The sequence below is a fragment of the Oncorhynchus nerka genome, linkage group LG15 (genome assembly GCF_034236695.1).
Source record: "Oncorhynchus nerka isolate Pitt River linkage group LG15, Oner_Uvic_2.0, whole genome shotgun sequence".
NCBI lineage: Eukaryota > Metazoa > Chordata > Actinopteri > Salmoniformes > Salmonidae > Oncorhynchus > Oncorhynchus nerka.
Genome location: NC_088410.1, coordinates 91,536,655 through 91,551,543, shown reverse-complemented (window position 1 = coordinate 91,551,543; position 14,889 = coordinate 91,536,655). Strand labels below are relative to the sequence as shown.

The following is a 14,889-nucleotide window of genomic DNA, read 5'->3' as shown; positions in this document are numbered from 1 at the left end:
CAAAGGCTGTTGGGGGTACAGGGAGGACAGAGGCTGTTGGGGGTACAGGAGGGTAAAAGGCTGTTTGGGGTACAGGGAGGACAAAGGCTGTTGGGGGTACAGGGAGGACAGAGGCTGTTGGGGGTACAGGAGGACAAAGGCTGTTTGGGGTACAGGGAGGATAGAGGCTGTGTGGGGTACAGGGAGGATAGAGCCTGTTTGGGGTACAGGGGGGGACAGAGGCTGTTTGGGGAACAGGGAGGACAGAGGCTGTTGGGGGTACAGGGAGGACAGAGACTGTTGGGGATACAGGAGGACAAAGGCTGTTTGGGGTACAGGGGGGACAGAGGCTGTTTGAGGTACAGGGAGGACAGAGGCTGTTTGGGGTACAGGGAGGACAGAGGCTGTTTGGGGTACAGGGAGGACAGAGGCTGTTTGGGGTACAGGGAGGATAGAGGCTGTTGGGGGTACAGGGAGGATAGAGACTGTTGGGGGTACAGGGAGGACAGAGGCTGTTTGAGGTACAGGGAGGACAGAGGCTGTTGGGGGTACAGGGATAACAGAGGCTGTTGGGGGTACAGGGAGGACCGAGGCTGTTGGGGGTACAGGGGGGACAGAGGCTGTTGGGGGTACAGGGAGGACAGAGGCTGTTGGGGGTACAGGGATGACAGAGGCTGTTGGGGTACAGGAGGACAGATGCTGTTGGGGGTACAGGGAGGATAGAGGCTGTTTGGGGTACAGGGGGGACAGAGGCTGTTTGGGGTACAGGGAGGACAAAGGCTGTTGGGGGTACAGGGAGGATAGAGGCTGTTTGGGGTACAGGGGGGACAGAGGCTGTTTGGGGTACAGGGAGGACAAAGGCTGTTGGGGGTACAGGGAGGACAGAGGCTGTTGGGGTTACAGGAGGACAAAGGCTGTTTGGGTACAGGGAGGATAGAGGCTGTTTGGGGTACAGGGAGGATAGAGGCTGTTTGGGGTACAGGGAGGATAGAGGCTGTTTGGGGTACAGGGGGGGACAGAGGCTGTTTGGGGTACAGGGAGGACAGAGGCTGTTGGGGGTACAGGGAGGACAGAGGCTGTTGGGGTACAGGGAGGACAGAGGCTGTTGGGGGTACAGGGAGGACAGAGGCTGTTTGGGGTATAGGGAGGACAGAGGCTGTTTGGGGTACAGGAGGACAAGGCTGTTTGGGGTACAGGGAGGATGTTGTTGGGGTACAGGGAGGACAGAGGCTGTTTGGGGTACAGGGAGGACAGAGGCTGTTGGGGGTACAGGGAGGACAGAGGCTGTTGGGGGTACAGGGATGACAGAGGCTGTTGGGGTACAGGGAGGACAGAGGCTGTTGGGGGTACAGGGAGGATAGAGGCTGTTTGGGGTACAGGGGGGACAGAGGCTGTTTGGGGTACAGGGAGGACAGAGGCTGTTGGGGGTACAGGGAGGACAGAGGCTGTTGGGGGTACAGGAGAGGACAAAGGCTGTTTGGGGTACAGGGAGGACAGAGGCTGTTTGGGGTACAGGGAGGATAGAGGCTGTTTGGGGTACAGGGGGGACAGAGGCTGTTTGGGGTACAGGGAGGACAGAGGCTGTTGGGGGTACAGGGACGACAGAGGCTGTTGGGGTACAGAGGCTGGACAGAGGCTGTTGGGGAGGACAAAGGCTGTTTGGGGTAGGAGGACAGAGGCTGTTTGGGGTACAGGGAGGACAGAGGCTGTTTGGGGTACAGGAGGACAGAGGCTGTTTGGGGTACAGGGAGGACAGAGGCTGTTTGGGGTACAGGGAGGACAGAGGCTGTTTGGGGTACAGGGAGGATAGAGGCTGTTTGGGGTACAGGGGGGACAGAGGCTGTTTGGGGTACAGGGAGGACAGAGGCTGTTGGGGTACAGGGACAGGGCTGTTGGGGGTACAGGAGGACAGAGGCTGTTGGGGGTACAGGAGGACAAAGGCTGTTTGGGGTACAGGGAGGACAGAGGCTGTTTGGGGTACAGGGAGGACAGAGGCTGTTTGGGGTACAGGGAGGACAAGGCTGTTTGGGGTACAGGGAGGACAGAGGCTGTTTGGGGTACAGGGAGGATAGAGGCTGTTTGGGGTACAGGGAGGACAGAGGCTGTTTGGGGTACAGGGAGGACAGAGGCTGTTGGGGGTACAGGGAGGACAGAGGCTGTTGGGGGTACAGGGAGGACAGAGGCTGTTGGGGTACAGGGAGGACAGAGGCTGTTGGGGGTACAGGGAGGACAGAGGCTGTTTGGGGTACAGGGAGGACAGAGGCTGTTTGGGGTACAGGGAGGACAAAGGCTGTTGGGGGTACAGGGAGGACAGAGGCTGTTGGGGGTACAGGAGGGACAGGAGGGAAAAGGCTGTTTGGGGTACAGGGAGGACAAAGGCTGTTGGGGGTACAGGGAGGACAGAGGCTGTTGGGGGTACAGGAGGACAAAGGCTGTTTGGGGTACAGGGAGGATAGAGGCTGTTTGGGGTACAGGGAGGATAGAGCCTGTTTGGGGTACAGGGGGGACAGAGGCTGTTTGGGGAACAGGGAGGACAGAGGCTGTTGGGGGTACAGGGAGGACAGAGACTGTTGGGGATACAGGAGGACAAAGGCTGTTTGGGGTACAGGGGGACAGAGGCTGTTTGAGGTACAGGGAGGACAGAGGCTGTTTGGGGTACAGGGAGGACAGAGGCTGTTTGGGGGTACAGGGAGGACAGAGGCTGTTTGGGGTACAGGGAGGATAGAGGCTGTTGGGGGTACAGGGAGGATAGAGACTGTTGGGGGTACAGGAGGACAGAGGCTGTTTGAGGTACAGGGAGGACAGAGGCTGTTGGGGTACAGGGATAACAGAGGCTGTTGGGGGTACAGGGAGGACCGAGGCTGTTGGGGGTACAGGGGGGACAGAGGCTGTTGGGGGTACAGGGAGGACAGAGGCTGTTGGGGGTACAGGGATGACAGAGGCTGTTGGGGTACAGGGAGGACAGATGCTGTTGGGGGGTACAGGGAGGATAGAGGCTGTTTGGGGTACAGGGGGGACAGAGGCTGTTTGGGGTACAGGGAGGACAAAGGCTGTTGGGGGTACAGGGAGGATAGAGGCTGTTTGGGGTACAGGGGGACAGAGGCTGTTTGGGGTACAGGGAGGACAAAGGCTGTTGGGGGTACAGGGAGGACAGAGGCTGTTGGGGTTACAGGAGGACAAAGGCTGTTTGGGGTACAGGGAGGATAGAGGCTGTTTGGGGTACAGGGAGGATAGAGGCTGTTTGGGGTACAGGGAGGATAGAGGCTGTTTGGGGTACAGGGGGGACAGAGGCTGTTTGGGGTACAGGGAGGACAGAGGCTGTTGGGGTACAGGGAGGACAGAGGCTGTTGGGGTACAGGGAGGACAGAGGCTGTTGGGGGTACAGGGAGGACAGAGGCTGTTTGGGGTATAGGGAGGACAGAGGCTGTTTGGGGTACAGGGGGACAAAGGCTGTTTGGGGTACAGGGAGGACAGAGGCTGTTGGGGGTACAGGAGGACAGAGGCTGTTGGGGTACAGGGAGGACAGAGGCTGTTTGGGGTACAGGAGGACAGAGGCTGTTTGGGGTACAGGGGGACAGAGGCTGTTTGGGGTACAGGGAGGACAGAGGCTGTTGGGGGTACAGGGAGACAGAGGCTGTTGGGGGTACAGGAGGACAAAAGGCTGTTTGGGGTACAGGAGGACAAAGGCTGTTTGGGGTACAGGGAGGATAGAGGCTGTTTGGGGTACAGGAGGGGGACAGAGGCTGTTTGGGGTACAGGGAGGACAGAGGCTGTTGGGGGTACAGGGACGACAGAGGCTGTTGGGGTACAGGGAGGACAGAGGCTGTTGGGGGTACAGGGAGGACAGAGGCTGTTTGGGGTACAGGGGGACAGAGGCTGTTTGGGGTACAGGGAGGACAGAGGCTGTTTGGGGTACAGGGAGGACAGAGGCTGTTTGGGGTACAGGGACACAGAGGCTGTTGGGGTACAGGGAGGACAGAGGCTGTTGGGGTACAGGGAGGACAGAGGCTGTTGGGGTACAGGGAGGACAGAGGCTGTTTGGGGTACAGGGAGGACAAAGGCTGTTTGGGGTACAGGGAGGACAGAGGCTGTTTGGGGTACAGGGAGGATAGAGGCTGTTTGGGGTACAGGGAGGATAGAGGCTGTTTGGGGTACAGGGGGGACAGAGGCTGTTTGGGGTACAGGGAGGACAGAAGGCTGTTGGGGGTACAGGGAGGACAGAGGCTGTTGGGGTACAGGAGGACAGAGGCTGTTTGGGGTACAGGGAGGACAGAGGCTGTTTGGGGTACAGGGAGGACAGAGGCTGTTTGGGGTACAGGGGGGACAGAGGCTGTTTGGGGTACAGGGAGGACAGAGGCTGTTGGGGGTACAGGGAGGACAGAGGCTGTTGGGGTACAGGGAGGACAGAGGCTGTTTGGGGTACAGGAGGACAAAGGCTGTTTGGGGTACAGGGAGGACAGAGGCTGTTTGGGGAGTACAGGGAGGACAGGGCTGTTTGGGGTACAGGGAGGACAGAGGCTGTTGGGGGTACAGGGAGGACAGAGGCTGTTTGGGGTACAGGGAGGACAGAGGCTGTTTGGGGTACAGGGAGGACAGAGGCTGTTGGGGGTACAGGGAGGACAGAGGCTGTTGGGGGTACAGGGAGGACAGAGGCTGTTTGGGGTACAGGGAGGACAGAGGCTGTTTGGGGTACAGGGAGGACAGAGGCTGTTTGGGGTACAGGGAGGACAGAGGCTGTTTGGGGTACAGGGAGGACAGAGGCTGTTGGGGGTACAGGGAGGACAGAGGCTGTTGTTGGGGGTACAGGGAGGACAGAGGCTGTTTGGGGTACAGGGAGGACAGAGGCTGTTGGGGGTACAGGGGGACAGAGGCTGTTTGGGGTACAGGGAGGACAGAGGCTGTTTGGGGTACAGGGAGGACAGAGGCTGTTTGGGGTACAGGAGGACAGAGGCTGTTTGGGGTACAGGGAGGATAGAGGCTGTTTGGGGTACAGGGAGGACAGAGGCTGTTTGGGGTACAGGGAGGACAGGGATAACAGGCTGTTGGGGGTACAGGGAGGACAGGCTGGGACAGAGGCTGTTTGGGGTACAGGGAGGACAGAGGCTGTTGGGGGTACAGGGATGACAGAGGCTGTTGGGGTACAGGGAGGACAGATGCTGTTGGGGGTACAGGGAGGATAGAGGCTGTTTGGGGTACAGGGAGGACAGAGGCTGTTTGGGGTACAGGGAGGACAAAGGCTGTTTGGGGTACAGGGAGGATAGAGGCTGTTTGGGGTACAGGGAGGACAGAGGCTGTTTGGGGTACAGGGAGGACAGAGGCTGTTTGGGGTACAGGGAGGACAGAGGCTGTTGGGGGTACAGGAGGACAAAGGCTGTTTGGGGTACAGGGAGGACAGAGGCTGTTTGGGGTACAGGGAGGACAGAGGCTGTTTGGGGTACAGGGAGGATAGAGGCTGTTTGGGGTACAGGGGGACAGAGGCTGTTTGGGGTACAGGGAGGACAGAGGCTGTTGGGGGTACAGGGAGGACAGAGGCTGTTGGGGGTACAGGGATGACAGAGGCTGTTGGGGTACAGGGAGGACAGAGGCTGTTTGGGGTACAGGGAGGATAGAGGCTGTTTGGGGTACAGGGGGGACAGAGGCTGTTGGGGGTACAGGGAGGACAGAGGCTGTTGGGGGTACAGGAGGGTAAAAGGCTGTTTGGGGTACAGGGAGGATAGAGGCTGTTTGGGGTACAGGGAGGACAGAGGCTGTTGGGGGGGGGACAGGGGGGGGGTACAGAGGCTGTTTGGGGTACAGGGAGGACAGAGGCTGTTGGGGGTACAGGGAGGACAGAGGCTGTTGGGGGTACAGGAGGACAAAGGCTGTTTGGGGTACAGGGAGGATAGAGGCTGTTTGGGGTACAGGGAGGATAGAGGCTGTTTGGGGTACAGGGAGGATAGAGGCTGTTTGGGGTACAGGGGGGGACAGAGGCTGTTTGGGGTACAGGGAGGACAGAGGCTGTTGGGGGTACAGGGACGACAGAGGCTGTTGGGGTACAGGGAGGACAGAGGCTGTTGGGGATACAGGGAGGACAGAGGCTGTTTGGGGTATAGGGAGGACAGAGGCTGTTTGGGGTACAGGAGGACAAAGGCTGTTTGGGGTACAGGGAGGATAGAGGCTGTTTGGGGTACAGGGAGGATAGAGGCTGTTTGGGGTACAGGGGGGACAGAGGCTGTTTGGGGTACAGGGAGGACAGAGGCTGTTGGGGGTACAGGGAGGACAGAGGCTGTTGGGGGTACAGGGATGACAGAGGCTGTTGGTGTACAGGGAGGACAGAGGCTGTTGGGGGTACAGGGAGGATAGAGGCTGTTTGGGGTACAGGGGGACAGAGGCTGTTTGGGGTACAGGGAGGACAAAGGCTGTTGGGGGTACAGGGAGGACAGAGGCTGTTGGGGGTACAGGAGGGTAAAAGGCTGTTTGGGGTACAGGGAGGATAGAGGCTGTTTGGGGTACAGGGAGGATAGAGGCTGTTTGGGGTACAGGGGGGACAGAGGCTGTTTGGGGTACAGGGAGGACAGAGGCTGTTGGGGGTACAGGGACGACAGAGGCTGTTGGGGGTACAGGAGGGTAAAAGGCTGTTTGGGGTACAGGGAGGATAGAGGCTGTTTGGGGTACAGGGAGGATAGAGGCTGTTTGGGGTACAGGGGGGGACAGAGGCTGTTTGGGGTACAGGGAGGACAGAGGCTGTTGGGGGTACAGGGACGACAGAGGCTGTTGGGATACAGAGAGGACAGAGGCTGTTGGGGGTACAGGAGGACAAAGGCTGTTTGGGGTACAGGGAGGATAGAGGCTGTTTGGGGTACAGGAGGGGACACAGGCTGTTTGGGGTACAGGGAGGACAGAGGCTGTTGGGGGTACAGGACAGAGGCTGTTGGGGTACAGGGAGGACAGAGGCTGTTGGGGGTACAGGGAGGACAGATGCTGTTTGGGGTATAGGGAGGACAGAGGCTGTTTGGGGTACAGGAGGACAAAGGCTGTTTGGGGTACAGGAGGATAGAGGCTGTTTGGGGTACAGGGAGGATAGAGGCTGTTTGGGGTACAGGGGGACAGAGGCTGTTTGGGGTACAGGGAGGACAGAGGCTGTTGGGGGTACAGGGAGGACAGAGGCTGTTGGGGGTACAGGGATGACAGAGGCTGTTGGGGTACAGGGAGGACAGAGGCTGTTGGGGGTACAGGAGGACAAAGGCTGTTTGGGGTACAGGGAGGATAGAGGCTGTTTGGGGTACAGGGGGGGACAGAGGCTGTTTGGGGTACAGGGAGGACAGAGGCTGTTGGGGGTACAGGGATGACAGAGGATGTTGGGGTACAGGGAGGACAGAGGCTGTTGGGGGTACAGGGAGGACAGAGGCTGTTTGGGGTATAGGGAGGACAGAGGCTGTTGGGGGTACAGGGAGGACAGAGACTGTTTGGGGTACAGGGAGGACAGAGGCTGTTGGGGGTACAGGGAGGACAGAGGCTGTTTGGGGTATAGGGAGGACAGAGACTGTTTGGGGTACAGGAGGACAAAGGCTGTTTGGGGTACAGGGAGGACAGAGGATGTTTGGGGTACAGGGAGGACAGAGGATGTTTGGGGTACAGGGAGGACAGAGACTGTTTGGGGTACAGGGAGGACAGAGACTGTTTGGGGTACAGGGAGGACAGAGGCTGTTGGGGGTACAGGGAGGACAGGGACTGTTTGGGGTACAGGGAGGACAGAGGATGTTGGGGGTACAGGGAGGACAGAGGCTGTTGGGGGTACAGGGAGGACAGAGACTGTTGGGGGTACAGGGAGGACAGAGACTGTTGGGGGTACAGGGAGGACAGAGGCTGTTTGAGGTACAGGGAGGACAGAGGATGTTGGGGGTACAGGGAGGACAGAGGCTTTTGGGGGGTACAGGGAGGACAGAGGATGTTGGGGGTACAGGGAGGACAGAGGCTGTTGGGGGTACAGGGAGGACAGAGACTGTTGGGGGTACAGGGAGGACAGAGACTGTTTGGGGTACAGGGAGGACAGAGGCTGTTTGAGGTACAGTATGAAGCAGGCCCATGCACACCCTCTGACTGAAACACAGCAGCAGTATGTTGCCATCTCAGTTCTCAGTAGTCTTCCATACAGTACAGGGCACTCAGACAAACATACTGAACATGCTGATGAGAGGACTGGTCGCAGGTATCAGCTAAGTTCTACGAAGCCTGGTCAGCAACTGTCTGGGGATGAGTGATTCCAAAATAATTTATTGTTGAGATGGGAAAAAAATCATGCACCATTTTACAACAACAAAGAGCATTTTCTCATTGGATTGTCATTGTAGTATCTTCTCAGAAAAGACCAAGCACAACATATACTGTATAACCTTACCCTCCCAATATATTTGACTTGATTTTATACAGCAGTACTGTGCATCCAAGACAATCCAAGACAATCCAAGTACAATCCAAGACAATCCAAGTACAATCCAAGACAATCCAAATCCAAGTACAATCCAAGACAATCCAAGTACAATCCAAGACAATCCAAGTACAATCCAAGACAACCCAAGACAATCCAAGTACAATCCAAGACAATCCAAGACAATCCAAGTACAATCCAAGACAATCCAAGTACAATCCAAGACAACCCAAGACAATCCAAGTACAATCCAAGTACAATCCAAGACAATCCAAGACAATCCAAGTACAATCCAAGACAATCCAAGTACAATCCAAGACAATCCAAGTACAATCCAAGACAATCCAAGTACAATCCAAGACAATCCAAGTACAATCCAAGACAACCCAAGACAATCCAAGTACAATCCAAGACAACCCAAGACAATCCAAGTACAATCCAAGACAATCCAAGACAATCCAAGTACAATCCAAGTACAATCCAAGTACAATCCAAGACAATCCAAGTACAATCCAAGACAATCCAAGTACAATCCAAGACAACCCAAGTACAATCCAAGACAATCCAAGACAACCCAAGTACAATCCAAGACAATCCAAGACAATCCAAGTACAATCCAAGTACAATCCAAGTACAAGCCAAGACAACCCAAGTACAATCCAAGATAATCCAAGTACAATCCAAGACAATTCCCATCCTATGATTATATCATATGTAGTAATGTCATGCCTGGATGTAGTGGGAAATAATCTCAGGGGAAAGTCTGGCTACAACAACATCATCAACAACATCATCAACAACAACAACAGACTGTTTATTGTAATACTAATGTGTTACCTGGAAGCGGTGAAGATGTGTCGTGAGTTGGTGCAGATGGCGTTGATAGGGCTCTCGTGGCCCCTGACCTCTCCTATGGGGGTGAAGTTGTCAACGTTCCACACCTTCAGCATGCCTCCCCGACATGCACTCAGCAGCATGGGCCGACCTGGAACATAGGCCAGTGCACACACCCAGTCCTTATGGGCATTAGGGATTTGCTGAGGACAGACAGGAGAGAGGAAGGAGGAGCTTCTGTTTAGTGTACTTGTATTGGGGGAAAGGATGAAAAACACAATTTATAAAGGTTTTGCAAACAAGAAGACATACACAAGCATTGGGGATTTGCTGAGGAGAGGAGAGGAGAGGAGAGGAGAGAGGAGAGAGTTTTCATTCAGTGGAAAAAAAAATTCTATGTGATATCCAATTGGTAGTTACAGTCTTGTCCCATCGCTGCAACTCCCCTATGGACACGGGAGAGGCGAAAATCAAGAGCTCCGAAACACGACCCTGCCAAAACACGACCCTGCCAAGCTGCACTGCTCACTTAACCCGGAAGCCCGCATCACCAATATGTCGGAGGAAACACCGTCCATCTGGTGACCGAGTCAGCTTGCAGGCACCCGGCTCGCCACAAGGAGTCGCTAGAGCATGATGGGAAAAGGAAATCCGGGCTGGCCAAACCCTCCCCTAACCTGGAAGACACTGGTCCAATAGTGCGCCGCCTCACGATCACGGCCGACTGTGATCGAACCCGGGTCTGTAGTGACACCTCAAGCACTGCGATGCATTGCCTTAGACCATTCACAGGACTCGGGAAAATGGAAACACACAGACAATTACAATAATCTGTTAGGAAAATAATAGAATTATCCAACTAGTCGTTGACTTTATACATAAACCGCCTGGATATGATATGACATTCACTCTTATCCAGAGCAACTTACAGCAAGGAGTGGATCCATGTTTGTACTTTTTCCCATACTGGTCTCCTGTGGGAATCAAACCCACCACACTGGCGTTGCAGGCGCCATGCTGTACCAACTGAGCCACACGGGACCCCATTCAACATGTTATGATACTAATCTGACAACAACAACAACCCTGTGAGTCACATAGCAGCACTGAAACACCCAGACACAGAAGTATGATATGATGACTGGGTTTCTGTCCACAACCTTCTACCCATAGACAATCTAACGTGAGTAAAGATATCATTTCTACAGGAGTTTACTATGTGTATTAGACAGGACTAAGATTATTAGACATTAAAGGTTCTCTATAAAGGATCACAGAGGTACTGGTGACAGACAGACTCTCCCTCCCTCCCTCCCTCCCTCCCCTCTCTCTCTCTCTCTCCTCTCCCTCTCTCTCTCTCCCTCCCTCCCTCTCTCCCTCCCTCCCTCCCTCCCACCCTCTCTCTCTCTCTACCTGTGTGAGTTCTTGTTGCTCCAGGTCCCACTTCTTGATGCCGTTGTCTCGTGACGCGCTGAACAACACGTCTCCCTGGATGGCCAGACACTCGATCCCGTCGTAGTGAGGAGGCTCAAAGTTATGGGATGGGCCTACATTACCCAGCATGCCCTCTGCCACATCAAACACCTACCAAGAAGAGAGGAGGACAGCAGTCAGAAAACATGAGCAAACAACTAGCAGAGAAATGGTCACTAATGGGGGTATATACTGTACATGACTGTATTCTGACAGATGGAATCACTCTTGCTCAACACTAGTTTCTTGATTGATGGAGCAGACATTTTTATCTAAGGTACAATAACAATCTATCTCATATGAGAATGGGAAGTACATTGTAAACGCTGTGCGACATCAACATGATTCTGTCCCAGTATGTAGTACCTTGACGTAGTGGTCCTTGGAGCCGGTGACCACCTGGTCTCTGCCCTGTACAGACTGACCTACAGTCAGACACATCACTGAACCTATGTGACCTGTCAGCTTCCCTAACGCCGTCATCCTAGTGGGGGGGACATGGTGAGAGAGAGACATTATTACTCCTAATTCTGAGAGAGAGAGAGAGAGAGAGAGAGAGAGAGAGAGAGAGAGAGAGAATGTGTGTCTGTGTGTGTGTGTCTGTCTGTATGTGTGTGTGTGTGTCTGTCTGTATGTGCGTCTGTCTGTATGTGCGTGTGTCTGTATGTGCGTGTGTCTGTGTGTGTATGTGTGTGTGTCTGTCTGTGTGTGTCTGTATGTGTGTGTGTCTGTGTATATGTGTGTGTCTGTCTGTATGTGCGTCTGTCTGTGTATATGTGTGTGTATGTGTGTGTCTGTCTGTGTGTCTGTCTGTATGTGTGTGTGTCTGTATGTGTGTGTGTGTGTGTGTGTCTGTATGTGTGTGTGTGTGTCTGTGTATATGTGTGTGTCTGTCTGTATGTGTGTGTGTCTGTATGTGTGTGTGTCTGTCTGTATGTGCGTCTGTCTGTATGTGTGTGTGTCTGTATGTGTGTGTGTGTCTGTATGTGTGTGTGTGTCTGTATGTGTGTGTGTCTGTATGTGTGTGTGTCTATATGTGTGTGTCTATATGTGTGTGTGTCTGTATGTGTGTGTGTCTATATGTGTGTGTGTCTGTATGTGTGTGTGTCTGTATGTGTGTGTGTCTGTATGTGTGTGTGTCTGTATGTGTGTGTGTCTGTATGTATGTGTGTGTGTCTGTATGTGTGTGTGTCTATATGTGTGTGTGTCTGTATGTGTGTGTGTGTGTCTGTATGTATGTGTGTCTGTCTGTATGTGTGTTTGTTACCTGGTGAGGTCCCAAGTGCGTACGGTGCTGTCTGTGTGTCTGTGTGTGTGTGTCTGTCTGTATGTGTGTGTGTCTGTATGTGTGTGTGTCTGTATGTGTGTGTGTCTGTATGTGTGTGTGTCTGAATGTGTGTCTGAATGTGTGTTTGTTACCTGGTGAGGTCCCAGGTGCGTACGGTGTTGTCTGTATGTATGTGTGTGTGTCTGTATGTTTGTTACCTGGTGAGATCCCAGGTGCGTACGGTGTTGCCAGCGGCAGCATAGAGGACAGAGCCAGAGGGGTTGAGGGCGATCTGATTCATCTGGTATTCACCCTGTGCCACCGTGATGGTACGGGTGGTGGTGCCAGCACACGCATCCCCCGATATCACCTGGCCTGAAGACCTGGAGAGAGAGAGGGGTGGGGGGGGAATTGAGATCAAGACCGAGCTCATTATTGACTTTGTTGTGTGTTGCTTTGGTAGGGTAGCCTAGTGGTTAGAGCGTTGGACTAGTAAGTGGAAGGTTGCAAGTTCAAACCCCTGAGCTGACAAGGTATAAATCTGTCGTTCTGCCCCTGAACAGGCAGTTAACCCACTGTTCCTAGGCCGTCATTGAAAATAAGAATTTGTTCTTAAATTACTTGCCTAGTTAAATAAAGGTACAATTTAAAAAAATATCATGTTACCATTAAAACATCCTGTCTAGCTGTCTGAATAATCTCCCTTCCTAACAGTCAACATTTCCATTAGGCTATAACAGAGACTGGTGGGTACGGTGAGCTGTGATTGGTGGAGAGAGACAGAGAGCCACTCACGTGAGGGTGCGGACACACTTGGCGGAGTCTCGTATGTCCCAGACCTTGATGTATGAGGTGGAGACAGAGAAGACGAGGCAGGAGGAGGAACAGTATTTGACTGACACCACATTGTTGGGATGGCCTTTCAACGTGACGATCTCCTGTCCCGTCACCAGGTTCCACATCTTACACGTCTGGTCTGATGAGGAGAGATCAAATAAACACAAACCTAAAACTTCTAACCTGTTTTTATTTCAGCCTAATTAAGGTCTTGATAATGAATTGATTGGGCAAAAAAAAAATGTGTGATTCAATGTCTGATTGTATATGTACATGGATCAGAGGACAAATAATAGATATCAGAGGAGGCTGATGGAAGAAGATATAGGAGGACAGGCTCAGTGTAATGCCTGGAAGACAGGCTCAGTGTAATGCCTGGAAGACAGGCTCATTGTAATGCCTGGAAGACAGGCTCAGTGTAATGCCTGGAAGACAGGCTCAGTGTAATGGCTGGAAGACAGGCTCAGTGTAATGGCTGGAAGACAGGCTCAGTGTAATGGCTGGAAGACAGGCTCAGTGTAATGGCTGGAAGACAGGCTCATTGTAATGGCTGGAAGACAGGCTCAGTGTAATGGCTGGAAGACAGGCTCATTGTAATGGCTGGAAGACAGGCTCAGTGTAATGGCTGGAAGACAGGCTCAGTGTAATGGCTGGAAGACAGGCTCATTGTAATGGCTGGAAGACAGGCTCAGTGTAATGGCTGGAAGACAGGCTCAGTGTAATGGCTGGAAGACAGGCTCAGTGTAATGCCTGGAAGACAGGCTCAGTGTAATGGCTGGAAGACAGGCTCAGTGTAATGGCTGGAAGACAGGCTCAGTGTAATGGCTGGAAGACAGGCTCAGTGTAATGGCTGGAAGACAGGCTCAATGTAATGGCTGGAATGGAGTCAATGGAATGGTATGGAATAAATCAAACACATGGAAACCACATGTTTGACTCCATTCTGTCAATCCAATCCAGCCATTACAATGAGCCTGCCTATATCTTCTTCCACCAGTCTTCCTATTGCTCCTTCCACCAGCCTCCTCTGATATCTATTATTTGTCTGTATGATGAACAACAAATGTCCTCTTTAAAAAGTACAGTACATCCAGAGGTTTTCCTGGCAAGCTACCATGATAAGAAGAAATTCCTGACCCCAGCTGGGAGGACAGCGTTGGTGTTGTCGTGGTAACGTTGACGTACCCTTAGATCCCGTAAAGAGCAGTTCATCTGTAGCGTCCACACAGAGGACAGGTTTAGAGTGTCCCTCTGCCATGGCAGAACACTGGAGGGGCGCAGTCCGCCCTCCCTTCACACCCCCCGTGGGACTGATCACACCCCTGTTGGAGACACACTGTTAAACACACACACACACAACACACAGACCAATAACCCCACACAGATACAAAACATCTAAAAACACACAAAGAATAGAATACACACACACTAGAACACAATACACACACACAAGAACACAATACACGCACACACAACACACTAGAAAACAATACACACACAGACCACTGACCTCAGTGGTCGCAGTCCGCCCTCCCTTCACACACAGACCATCCCTTCCTCTCCTTCTCTCTCTCCATCCCGTCCTCTCCTTCTCTCTCTCATCCCTTCCTCTCCTTCTCTCTCATCCCTTCCTCTCCTTCTCTCTCTCTCTCATCCCTTCCTCTCCTTCTCTCTCTCATCCCTTCCTCTCCTCTCTCCATCCATCCCTCTCCTTCTCTCTCTCATCCCTTCCTCTCCTCTCTCTCTCTTCTCTCTCTCATCCCTTCCTCTCCTTCTCTCTCTCATCCCTTCCTCTCCTTCTCTCTCTCATCCCTTCCTCTCCTTCTCTCTCTCTCATCCCTTCCTCTCCTCTCTCCATCCATCCCTCTCCTTCTCTCTCTCATCCCTTCCTCTCCTTCTCTCTCTCCTCTCTCTCATCCCTTCCTCTCCTTCTCTCTCTCATCCCTTCCTCTCCTTCTCTCTCTCATCCCTTCCTCTCCAACTCTCTCTCATCCCTTCCTCTCCTTCTCTCTCTCATCCCTTCCTCTCCTCTCTCTCATCCCTTCCTCTCCTTCTCTCTCTCATCCCTTCCTCTCCTCTCTCCATCCATCCC

General features: G+C 53.4%; 1 protein-coding gene across 1 annotated transcript in view; it reads right to left on the bottom strand.

The window, feature by feature from the left end:
• Positions 1–14,889, bottom strand: part of LOC115125713 (kinesin-like protein KIF21B) — a 96,723-nt gene that overhangs the window by 2,888 nt on the left and 78,946 nt on the right. The window contains exons 27-32 of the mRNA XM_065002032.1: positions 13,983–14,119; positions 12,756–12,936; positions 12,179–12,343; positions 11,060–11,177; positions 10,634–10,804; positions 9,224–9,423 (exon numbers count right to left, since the gene is read on the bottom strand). Of these exons, the coding sequence (XP_064858104.1) occupies positions 9,224–9,423; positions 10,634–10,804; positions 11,060–11,177; positions 12,179–12,343; positions 12,756–12,936; positions 13,983–14,119 (972 nt within the window). The remainder of the gene's footprint in view (positions 1–9,223; positions 9,424–10,633; positions 10,805–11,059; positions 11,178–12,178; positions 12,344–12,755; positions 12,937–13,982; positions 14,120–14,889) is intronic.